A 13336-nucleotide genomic window follows, 5' to 3' on the forward strand; every position below is an offset into this window, starting at 1 on the left:
GTTTTAGGGTTCAAAATAAGAATTTATTTTTATACATCTTCCTTACAATATATGGTATTAACGTTCCAGCTTCTTTCAACTTAGTCTTATATATATATATATATATATATATATATATATACACAATTAATTATTTTGGTTTTTTATAGAAAAATCTTTTCTCAAATTCTTCTATATTTATTTCTAGAGAATATTTAATATCCCATAAATTATTTTACACAAAAAATCATCAATGAAAAACATTTTACAATCAATTTCTGAACTTGATTCATTTAATATTTTGAACTAATGAAATTTCATTTAATATTTTATAAATAATAATTCACTTATAATATAATTTAACTATTTCAACTATCATCATTATCTTTTTCTTTATTATCATTTTTTTTCACTATCACGACCACCTTATCTTCATGTTCTCAATCATCTGACCGTCATAACCCTTATAGTTGTTTATTTTATTTTTTTAATTTTAAATTGTTTTATCATCATTCTATTTTAATTATTTTAGATTGATTTTTCTATATCGTTTCATATAAGTGATTCAGTACATACAATCAAACAATTAATGATAAACAACTAAATCTCTTAATTGAGTCGATTTAGGTCATGAATTAATGATAAGAAAAAAACCAAATTTGATAATGGATATAACACCAACCAACATGCATGTGTTTGTGTGTGTAAAAATGTATATAAATTATTGAGTTTGTGTGTTATGAAATTTTTAAGTTACTTGTTAGAGCTTTGCTTGAAAAACCTATAAAACTTTATTTAGTTATAATTATTTTTGCTCTGATGTTATAGGCATCTATCCTCTAACAACTTTACTGGACAGTTGCCAACAACATTTGAAAAGCTTACCACAATGAAGGATTTGTAAGCTTTTGAAGTATTATTATAATTATGACACAATGATGTCATCTATAAATCAGCAGTCTTGTTATGGAAGTTAAAGATTAAGTATACCATCTATAACGATGTCATGGTTTTTGTCATTATGAAGGAATAGAATTGCATAAGAATACTATCAATTGTAAAAGAAGCATTCCCATAGAAGCTTAATAAAATTAAGCTTTTACAAGGTAACAATAATATTTTCAACATACATAAGTTGTTCTTCGCCATTTTAGTTTGATTTGTGCATGTTAGTATTCCATGGTGATTGATATGTTATTGCTTTGACAAAGAATTCTATTCCCTCCATATAAATTGTTGAGGAAAAGAAGCAACTATTGAAGGGAAAATATACGAAGATGATACAGATCCAGCGGGACCATCAAGATTTTACTAGGGTAGAACAAACTGTTGGTATAGTTTATAAATGAATAAAGAAAAGATGTTTATCCCACATTGCAAAGAAACACTCCCTCCTAATGTTTCTAAATGTGGGTTTCTATTGTGTAGTAAATTAAACCATGGTAGACAAACTCTCCTATTTGGCTTCCTAATGTTATTAGATGGATATTTATAATATCAAAAGATAAAATTTGGAACTTGAAACTTAATATGAACAGTCATATTGTTCCATCAATATATAGTCATGTTGTTTGATGAATAATCATACTGTTTCATCGTTATGTTTTAAGTCTATAAAAGCATATTACTATATAGAAAAGAAAAACAACAAAAAATACATATATTATTTTCTTGGTCTTATCTTCTCATTCTTTTAGAGGTTTAGAGGGCTTAACTGTATCTTGGAGGTGTTGTCTCTGTGTGAGACAAATAAACACCTTAAAGATGGTGTTTTCACGCCTCTAAGCCAATTCCATATTTGTTTCATCCTAAATTTTCCTAACAATTTTAAGGTGTTTATTTTGATTGAGACAAATATGAATTCTAGCGTCAAAATTGCTAAGGATGTCAAAATTCAACTAGATCAGTTTGATGGTATGAATTACACAAGATGGATGGACAAGATGATATTCCTGCTTACTTCATTAAAGATTTACTACATTCTTGATCCGAATCTATCTGCACTACCTAAACCACAAGAAGATGAATCTGCCACTATTAAGACTACAAGAGTAAAATGTGAAGAAGATGAAATGCTTTGTCAAGGGCATCTACTGAATACTCTGACCAGTCGATTTTATGACATCTTCTCCAAATTAGAGTCTCCAAAAGGAATTTGGGCTGCTTTGGAGACGCACTACAAGCAGAAAAAATCAGGTTCTGATCGTTTTCTTGCTTTAAAATTTTTTGAGTATAGGATTACTGACAATAAGCCAATCATAGATCAAGTCATGAAATTCAAATGCTGATATCAAAACTTAGTGATTTGGATATCAAAGTTCCTGATTCACTTCAAGTGGAGGCTATTTTATCAAAACTTCCTCCATCCTGGAATGAATATAGGAAGAAGATGTTGTATTCTATAGACAATATACCTTTGAACAGTTTCAAACACACTTGCAAATTGAGGTTCAATCTCGTATGCGTGAATTGCAAATAACAAATTCTAAAGTGAATTTAGTTATTGAAACTGGTTTGACAATGACTCAAAACAATCTGAAAGTGCAAAAGAAAGGAAACAAATTCAAGAATAAATAAAATGTTAATAAAAAGCATAGAGTTTGTTTCCATTGTGGAAATAAAAGGCATTATATAAAAGAGTGCAAATTCAAGAATTTCAATAAGAAAGGTGGTTCTTTCAAAGTGAATATGGTTGAAAAAGACGAAGTCAGGGAGTTAGTTGTCATGGTTTCAAACATTCAAATTGGAATAACTACCGAATTAAATATGGTAACTAATGTTGTAAAGACTTCAGATTGGTGGCTGGATTCTGGTGCAACAGTTTATGTTTGCAGCAACAAAGCATGGTCTAAGACTTATGAAGAATTGAAAAAACCTGAAGAGGTCTTGATGGGCAACCATAATTCTGCCAAAGTTTTGGAAAAAAATGAACTATTGAGTTGTAATTTACTTCTGGACAAAAATTGTCTTTACTCAATGTGTTTCATGTTCCTGAAATTAGAAAAAAACCTTGTATCTGCTAGTCTTTTAAGCAAAAAAGGGTTCAAGATTATTTTGGAGTCTGATAAGGTTATTGTAACTAAGAGTGGGATGTTTGTGGGAAAGGGTTATTCTTGTAATGACATGTTTAAGTTCAGTATTAATGAAATCAATGTTATTTCTGCTTATATGGTTGAATCTACTTCTCTTCTTTGGCATGCTAGATTAGGACATCTAAATTATAGATATTTGAAATATATGTGTAAGCATGGTTATATTTCATATCAACATAATAATAAAAACAAATGTGAAGTATGTATTCAAGCAAAGATGACAAAAAAGCCTTTTCCTAAAGTAGAAAGGAATTCTCAATTACTTGAGTTGGTCCATTCTGATATATGTGAAATAAATGGTATTTTAACAAGGGGTGGGAAAAGATATGTCATAACTTTCATTAATGATTATTCTCGTTTTACCTATGTTTACTTGTTAAGAACTAAAGATGAAGCCTTTGAAAAATTCAATGAATTCAAGAAAATGATAGAAAATAAAAAAGAAAGGCAAATTAAAGTTCTTAGAAGTGATAGAGGTGGAGAATACTTTTCTAAGGAGCTTTCTACATTTGTGAGAAAAACAGAATAATCCATCAAATGACAGCACCCTGTACACCACAACATAATAGACTTGCTAAAAGGAAAAATAGGACCTTAGTGGATATGGTCAATGCCATGCTTTTGAATGCTTAATTACCAAATAATTGATGGGGTGAAACCTTACTTACTGCATGTCGCATTCATAATAGAGTGCTATCTAAAAAATCAAATATTTCTCCCTATGAAGCATTGAACGGTAGAAAACCAAATCTGAATTATTTTAAAGTATGGGGGTGTGTAGCTTTTTATAAAAGTTCCGATCCTCAAAGAACAAAATTAGGACCCAGAGGTCTTACGAGTGTTTTTGTTGGTTATGCACAAAATTCAAAGGCTTATAGACTTTTGGATTTAGAAACTAATGTGATTGTTGAATCTATACATGTTGAATTTATCAAATATAAATTCATAAGTGATTTAAATGTGCAAGAACCAAATCTAAAAATAATGACTCCTAACTCAACGTTAAGTAAAAAACATAAAAACTTAAAAGTAATAGGTTCAAGTGAATCTAAAAGAAGTCAAAGAGTAGAAAGGAAAAACACATAGATATAGATTTTATTTCTACTGATTTAATTATATTTTTAGTGGAAGGTGAAATACAATATTAAAAAAGATGCATATGATCCTAAATATAGAAGATGATCCAAAGACATTCAGTCAAGCTATGTCTTTTAGGGATGTTACTTTTTAAAAAGAAACGGTAAATGATGAAATGGATTCAATATTGTTTAACAATACTTGGGTCCTAGTAGATTTACCTCAAAGTTCTAAGCTAACAGGATGTAAGTAGGTATTTAGAAGAAAATACAATACTAATGGTTCTATACAAACCTTCAAGGCAAGATTGATTGCCAAAGGTTTTACTCAAAAGGAGGGTGTTGATTATTTTGACACTTATTCTCTAGTGGCAAGAATTACATCAATTAGAGTTTTATTTGCATTAGCATCAATTTATAAATTGTATGTTCATCAAATGGATGTAAAGACGACTTTCTTAAATGGAGATTTAAAGGAAGAAGTCTATATGGAGCAACCTGAGGGTTTTATACTTCCTGGAAATGAAGAAAAAGTCTGTAAATTGGCAAGTCTTTATATGGTTTAAAACAAGCTCCGAAACAATGGCATGAAAAGTTTGACAAAGCAATTTTGTTGAATGGTTTTTCATCATAATGGTGCGGATAAGTAGTGCATGTATTCCAAATTTACAAAAGATTTTGGTGTGATTATTTGTCTTTATGTAGATCTTGGTGCTAAATGTTAATATTTAGCACCAATGTGATTGGAATAATTGAAACCAAAAGGTATCTCACTTCTATCTTTAAAATGAAAGATCTTGGTGAAGTAGAAACAATTTTAGTATCAAAGTTAAGAAACATAGTAGTAGCTATGCACTTAATCAGTCACATTATATTGAGAAAATGCTCAATAAGTTTAAGCATCTCAATATAAAGGAGGCTAATACCCCATTTGACTCTAGCATGAAGTTAAATGATTATTGTGATAAAGCGATAGCACAACTAGAATATGCTAGTGCCATTGGAAGTCTTATGTATGATATGCATGTACAAAACCAGATATAGCTTTTGCTATATGCAAGTTATCAAGATATACAAGCAAGTCGAATACAGATCATTGGAAGGCTATTGCAAGTCTTTGGTTACCTAAAAAGAACGATTGATTTCGGCTTGTTTTATTCTGATTTTCCAGTTGTTATGGAAGGATATAGTGATGTAAGTTGAATGACTAGTTTAAGTGATAATAAGTCCACATCATGATGGATTTTCTCACTTGGAGGAGGTGCAATATCATGGGCATTTAAGAAACAAATATGCATCTCTCATTCTACCATGGAATCAAAATTTATTGTTATAGCTGCTGTAAGTAAAGAAGTAGAATGACTAAGAAATATGTTGTTTGATATTAAGTTGTGGCCACAACCTATATCATCTATTTCTTTATACTGCGATAGTGAAGCAACTATGTCTCGAGCTTATAGTAACATTTACAATGGTAAGTCAAGACATATAAGCATTCAACATGGATATATTCGAGAGTTGATTACAAATAGTGTAATCACCATTAATTGTCTATGTGAAGTCTGTGAATAATTTAGCGGATCTGCTCACAAAAAGACTATCTAGAGACAAGGTACGAAAAACAACTAATGGAATGGGGTTGAAACTCGTTATTAAAGATACCAGTAATAGGAACCCAACTTCGAATTAGCAAGAAGCTTATCTCTTAGTTTAATGGGTAATAACAAGTTACTGTTTTGTATCTGTTGGACACTGATAATTAATTTGAGTCCCTATTCTGATAGTATTCAGTGTGTTCTATTACGAAAAGTAGGATGAGCGTGGGCTCTTAATGGAATTTAAAGTTCGTGTCTAATGTAATAGAGACATGTATAATTTCACCTATATGAATATAAAAGTGGTGCTGCTTTTGACAAGAGTTAGGTTTTTCTCTTGTAAATATTCATGAAAAAAAAATTATGATTTTAGTATATGGCCATAATAGTGCTAAACAGTTGCAAACCTCTTTAAAAGTTTGGATAGTATTGTGTGTGTAGTATGTTTTATTCTACAACAAAAGTTTTTGTTTAATCTGTGGACACCAATAACTTTAGTAGGATTCAAGTTCTAACATTAATTAAAGGTTTAAATTGCAAAATACCTTCTTGTAAGCATAATTCTATCAAGTGAAAAGACCTTCATTACAAACTAGTAGGGGATTGTTGGTGTAGTTTGTAAATGAATAAAGAAAAGATGTTTATTCCACTTTGGAAAGAAACACTCCCTCCTAATGTTTCTAAGTGTGGGTTTCTATTGTGTAGTAAATTAAGCCATGATAGACAAACTCTTATATTTGGCTTTCTAATGTTATTATATGGATATTTATAATATCAAAAGTTAGCATTTGGAACTTGAAACTTGAAACTTAATATGAACAGTCATATTGTTTCATCAATAGTCATATTGTTTGATGAACAGTCATATACTGTTTCATCGTTATGTTTCAAGTCTATAAAAGCATGTTACTATACAAAAAAGAAAAACAATAAAAAAATACATATATTCCTTTCTTGATCTTATCTTCTCATTCTTTTATGGGACAAATAAACACCTTAAAGATAGTGTTTTCACGCCTCTAAGCTAACTTTATATTTGTTTCATCCTAAATTTTCCTAACACAAATTGGGCAATTAGTACCACTGGACACTTCACAGACGATGCCCGTTCTTCAGATTCCTACACATGGACGAATGCAACCAAACTCTCCGCAAATACTTCAGCACTTTACATGGATACACGCCTTTCTCCAATCTCTCTGACTTATTATGGTTTTTGTATGGGAAGTGGGAGCTACACAGTTACCCTTCACTTCGCAAAGATAACGTTTACTTATGACAAGACACATAGCAGTCTTGGCAGGCGATTTTTTGATATTTATATCCAGGTGACTGATCCAAGTTTTATTCTGTCATTCAGTATTAAGGGTTTGAATAAAAGTTCCCATGGGGCGTGGCGTGATGGCAAAGAGCTTGAGATCTGCACAGCAGGTCTCGAGTTTGAGTCAGAGCGTGTATCTCTTAAAAGAGCCTAAGATAACCAGAGTTTAATCGCTCACCTGAACTCATAAAATACCTTTTTCAAGAGGTGGGGTTTCCTCGGATAAAAAAAAAAAACAAGTTTGAATGAAAATACAAAATTTCATTTTTCTTTCAGATTTATTAATAGCAATCTGACAACAAAAATGTAGGGAAAGTGTGTACAAAAGGATTTCAGTATCCAGGAAGAAGCAGGCGGTGTTGGTAAGGCAATTATCAAAACTTTTACTGCCATTGTAACTGGAAATGCATTGGAGATACGCTTTTATTGGGCTGGAAAAGGGACCACTGGGCCACCTGTTAGAGGAGTTTATGGACCTCTCATATCGGCTATTTCTGTGACACCTGGTAAGTTAAGGAAATTTTATGAACTTAATCATCAGGATTCTGTTCGTACAGTACAAAACCATCAATGCAGCTTGGTCTTGTCCAATTTGTGTACTCTCTCCATCCATATGACCAATAAATCTGGGGTCATCGTACAAATTTGCCGTTCTTATTATTATTGGAATTTGGGAGGTGCATTTAGCAATTCTCACGAGACCAAATGGAAGGCTTTCGTACTATACCTTTTCGTACTGATTTATTACAAGATTTAATACAAAAATAAATTGCTTTATCTCTGAAAAAGATGGAAGCGATAAAAACTGATAATGTTTCCTTTTACTGCTATTTGAAGTTAGTCTGAATGGTACAGTTTCTGCACTTACATACGAATAATGTATTTGACTTACTATGTGATGTTATTTGTCTCTCTGTTATAAATTCTTTGCTTCCTGCAGATTTTGTACCTCCTTCAGAAAATAGCAGTAGTAATGGTACATCTGCTGGCACTGTGGCTGGCATTGTGGCTGCAGTAGTGGTTGTCATCTTCCTGATTCTAGGAATTCCCTGGTGGAAAGGTTGTTTAGGACAGAAGATCAGTATGCGTCATGGTATTTTCTAAAGATTTATCTTTATTTTCCTATTTCTGCATACGATTTCTCCATATCAACTTTGTAATATATATATATATATATATATATATATATATATATATATATATATAATCAAACCTGTTGAGCTGAAACTGGAAAAAGAAGGCTGCTCTGGCGAAACTGATTGACAATGAGAAGTCGAGAGAGAGAGAGAGAGAGAGAGAGAGAGAGAGAGAGGTGAGATTAATTCCAAGAAACGGATTCTCTTCTGAAACAAATTCGCTTCCCCAACAGATTTGAAGGGCCTAGAATTAAAAACTGGTTCATTTACATTGAGGCAAATTAAAGCTGCTACAAACAACTTCGATCCTGCTAATAAAATTGGAGAAGGTGGTTTTGGTCCTGTTTACAAGGTATTCAACATGAACTTCACTTATTTTCTTAATGCATGGTCTTCTATCAGATGGAACCATAATTGCTGGAAAGCAGCTTTCCTCGAAATCAAAACAAGGAAACCGTGAGTTTGTGAATGAGATTGGCATGATTTCTGCTCTGCAACACCCTCATCTTGTAAAGCTTCACGGATGCTGCATTGAAGGCAATCAATTATTGTTGGTGTACGAGTACATGGAAAATAACAGCCTTGCGCGTGCTTTGTTTGGTAAATTCAAAGAACATAATTTAATTGATTTCAAGCTCTTGGCTCTTAGATGTTTCCATACATGTAAAGGTATGCGTGCTTGTATGGGACGAGACAAAATACTCATCTTATACTTAGCATCACTGTTGATCTTGTCTCAAAGGTCCTGAAGAATACCAGCTGAATTTGGATTGGGCAACAAGGCACAAGATTTGTGTTGGTATCGCAAGAGGTTTAGCTTATCTTCATGAAGAATCAAGATTGAAGATCGTGCGTAGAGACATAAAGGCCACCAATGTGTTGCTTGATAAGAATCTAGACCCAAAGATATCTGACTTTGGGCTAGCCAAACTTGATGAAGAGGAAAACACCCACATAAGCACCCGAGTTGCCGGAACCTTGTGAGCCTGCTCTCTACTGTTGTATCTTGTTAATACTTTTTAGTTCTTATATTTTAAGTTGAATACAATGAAAGAAAAAAAAAAAGAGTCCATCCTACAGCTTCAAACAGATTTGGTCAGCAACCAAAACTTATCCCACGTCCAATAATATAAGAAAAAAAACTGAAAAAGAGCTGTTTGATATATTCGTTATTTTTGCAGCGGGTATATGGCACCTGAATATGCAATGCGGGGTCATTTGACTAACAAAGCAGATGTCTAAAGTTTTGGAATCATTGCTTAGGAAATTGTCAGTGGGAAGGGCAATACTAGTCATCGAACAAAGGAGGACACTGTTTATCTTCTTGATTGGGTAGAAAGAGTTTCTCGCCGTCTTGATTTATTTATTTTTATTATTATCATTGTACTGAATTATATATATCCATCTTGTTTTCTAGGCGTTTTGAAGGAGAAAGGGACTTTGCTGGAGCTTGTTGATCCAAAACTAGGCCAAGACTACAACAAAGAAGAGGCGATAACAATGATTAATGTGGCTCTCCTCTGCAGTAATGTCTCTGCAGCAGTTAGGCCTGCGATGTCTTCAGTAGTAAGCATGCTCGAAGGAAAGGCTGCTGTTCAAGATATTGACATTCCAGATAAAAGCATGTCAACGGATGAGAAGAAGATTGAAGAAATGAGGAGGCATTTTCAAGTTATCAACGAACAGGAAATAAGTGAGACTCGTACTCTGTCAATGGATGGACCGTGGACTGCTGCTTCTACATCTGCTGGTGATCTTTATCCAGTCTCTTTGGATTCTGACTATTTGAAGGGTAGAGATTAGAGAAGTTTGCTCCAATTTGCCTCATCAACTGTCTATCCATCATCATCTTATTACTTTTGTTTTTAAGCGTATTTCTTTGCCTTGTTATCATCATTTCTGTTCATACTTGTTAACTTATTTGAGGGCTAATTACGTTAGTGGCATATTATTACTTTTTCAAAACTTCCAATCAAATTTTTCCTTCCATTTTCTGTAAGTTACTCAATAATTTGATGACATGTCCTTCGACCTTAATCCATTTTTGGTACACCAACTTAGGTTTTGTATCAATCGAGTACGTACATTTAATTTTAAAAAAAAAATTAGTGCACGAACATTTTTTATTATGTTAATCTAGTACTTATATCAATATTTTATTTTTTAATGTGGTTCTATCTTGATAAAAATATCCTTTTAAATAATTCTATATTTAATGGATTAAAATATTTTAAATTATAATAAATATTTTTAAAAAATTGATAACAAAAAATCAAAATATTTGTAATTGATTGAGAAAAGGAACAAAGATGATGTCCTAGTAATGTATTTATTCCTTTTTTTATAATTTTTCTTCTTATTTTCTTATCTTTTGAACTATTTCTGATCTATTATGAATGTTGTCTAGGATCCTATGTTTGTTTCTTGAGTTGGTTGTTGGTTTCTGACCTATTTTCTAATGCACCGTTCTTCTTCTCGATAATGTAGTTTATTTTTTTTACCATTCATAACAGATTTTTTTAGATTTTTTCCCTATCTTGCTGCATGTTAAGGATTTCAAGCATTCTTTTCCTATGTTTTCCCTTATTTTTTCATGTGCCGACACTCTTTCTTCTCTAGAATTTTAATCCTTCTTGCCAAACCAACTAGCTGTGTGTGTGTGGCTACGTGAGTCTTGCTACACAATGTGCAAACGTGAGTCTAAAACTTACAACTAGCTAAGAAAAATATATGTGTGTGGCAACGTGAGTCTTGCGAAGATGGCTTCGTACTGTGTAGTGTTGTTTTCTCTTTAAGTTGTTATTTGCTTGATGGAAAGTAGTTTTCAGAAAATCACTTTTTAAATTTTCATATGTGTTTGTCATTAAAAAAATTAATCAACAAAAAACACTTTTTAATCAAAGAAAAATTTGACTTGGCTTCTAGAAAAGTGTCACGACCCGAATCCCAAATCTATGACCAGCACATAGGCAAGGTTCCCCTCCAAGGTTCCATACCTATGCGAACCCAAACTTACATACAAACTTATCCTTCAAAACTCAATTAGAGTTCAACGCAGCACTAATAACAAAATAAATTTCATAATATAATTTGATTGTCTTAATACAAGAGTTCATATAATTTCATAGTTTTGAAGCACTAACTAGACAAAAAGAAAGGTACAAATTACAACAAAAAAGCAGGTTCGGAAGGTTCAACAAAAATGACCCACTAACAAGCTATAAGCCTAAAAAGGTAAATAATGAGAGGGTGAGTTCAATAACTCAGTGAGTAGATAACGTTCAATATACACACATGAGGTAATACAACAATGAGAAATATATATACAACTATGGCTCTAGGTTCTTATAGGAAGGTTTCTCAAATAAGTCATAACAAGAATATTATAAGGTAAAGCTTGTCAGAAAATCAAAATGCAATGAGCATGAGGCTCCGTACTGTGAAATGATCAGTCTATACAGGTTGGTGACTCCCCTGACCAACTAGGGTTCAGACACGATGTGCACAAAGACTAATACTATCCTGTTAGCATGTGTATTCTGATTGGCACACCATACGTTCATAATCATAATCAAATAGACATATTCATATCTCAAGGCTCAACTCATGACATCAATCAAATGAGGAGCTATCAATTTAGAAGTCAATTCAAAATATATACTGGTTCATATCAAGAATTCAAATTCAACAATTGATCATGCTTTATCATAACAAGGATAATAATCAACATTTATATTATCAAGACGCATGATCCAATTTATTTTAACAAATCAAATATTTATAATATTTCTCATGCATATGGAAAATTATCCACTCACCTGACTCGAAAGTAAACAGCACTCAAAAGCAGATACCGAAGGAAATCCTACTGATGTCCCGCCGATAGAATATCAGGATTATCTGAATACAAAGGAGACATATTCAAAAATGACTCAAAAGAACATATAACCTATTTAATACACTTATCTAAGGGTATATTCCATAACCCTATATGTTTTTAGACTAAACTAGTTATTTTCACAAAAACCCAAAATTAAATGATTTTCCCGAAATCTAATCCATAATAAAACAAATAATAAAATTGGTAATAACTCACTAAATAACCCTCAATTATTCATCAAACTAATCTGCAAAAGCTAATATTACAGCTAGGGACTAATCTAGAATTTATCATATTTTTAAAGGTCAAATTGTAACTTTTGTCAAATTAAAGGACCAAACTAAAAATATCATAAATCCATGACTATACTGAAATTCTGACCATAATTAATCCTCAATTCTGTCCAGAATATCTCATTATGCTCCAGGGACCATTCTGGAATTTTTCCAAAATTTTAGGGTCAAATTGTAATTTTTGTCAAATTAGAAGACCAAATTGAAAGTGTTAAAATTTCATAACTATGCAGGAATTCTGCCCATAATTCATCTTTTATTCTGTTCAGAATCTCGGAATATGTTCTAGGGACCAATCTATAATTTTCCAAAGTTTGGGGACTAAACTGTAATTTTCACAAATTGAGGGACTAAACCAAAATTTTGTCATCTTCAACCTCCAACTCAGAATTTCAACAGAAAACCTACTGTTCTTTTCATATTTCTAACTCAAAATTCACGATTTACACAATTTATAACTCAAAATCATCACAATCTTCCATAATCAACTAAATAATTAATTACCCAAAACAATCAATCCTATAACATACAAAATAATTCATCAATTAAACCTAAAACACAATCTTCAAAACCCTAACATTCATCAAAACTGAAATTTAAAGTTCAAGAAAACATATTATACACATTTATACATAATCTTACATTTAAATTTATTTTCTCCAACACTTTTCTATTTCCCTTCTAATTTCCCTCTTTTCTCTTCTTCTTCTTTCCTTTTTCTTCTCTTCCCCCGTCAGTTTTTCACTCTTAATTTCATATCTCTCTCTCTCTCTCTCTCTCTCTCTTTCTATTTATACTTATTATGTTTATTCAATTACCACACTACCCCTCATTCATTTATACCTACTCTTTAAGCCTCCAAGGGCTTTGTTGTCTTTTCCTATCTCTTTTAATTCAAAACATTACAAAAAGTGTTTTTCTTTTATTTTGGATGGAAAACAATTTCTAAAAGTTATGAAAAATT

General features: G+C 31.9%; 1 protein-coding gene across 1 annotated transcript; it reads left to right on the plus strand.

Moving 5' to 3' along the window:
• Positions 1-8572: 8572 nt before the first annotated feature.
• Positions 8573-10164, plus strand: LOC133698289 (probable leucine-rich repeat receptor-like serine/threonine-protein kinase At3g14840). Its single transcript, XM_062121166.1, is given in 4 exon segments — positions 8573-8799; positions 8942-9179; positions 9381-9550; positions 9617-10164. Coding segments are annotated over 4 exon segments (1011 nt in total). The 5' UTR covers positions 8573-8582; the 3' UTR covers positions 10003-10164.
• The last annotated feature ends 3172 nt before the right edge of the window (positions 10165-13336 follow it).

Source organism: Populus nigra, chromosome 1 (assembly GCF_951802175.1).
Source record: "Populus nigra chromosome 1, ddPopNigr1.1, whole genome shotgun sequence".
NCBI lineage: Eukaryota > Viridiplantae > Streptophyta > Magnoliopsida > Malpighiales > Salicaceae > Populus > Populus nigra.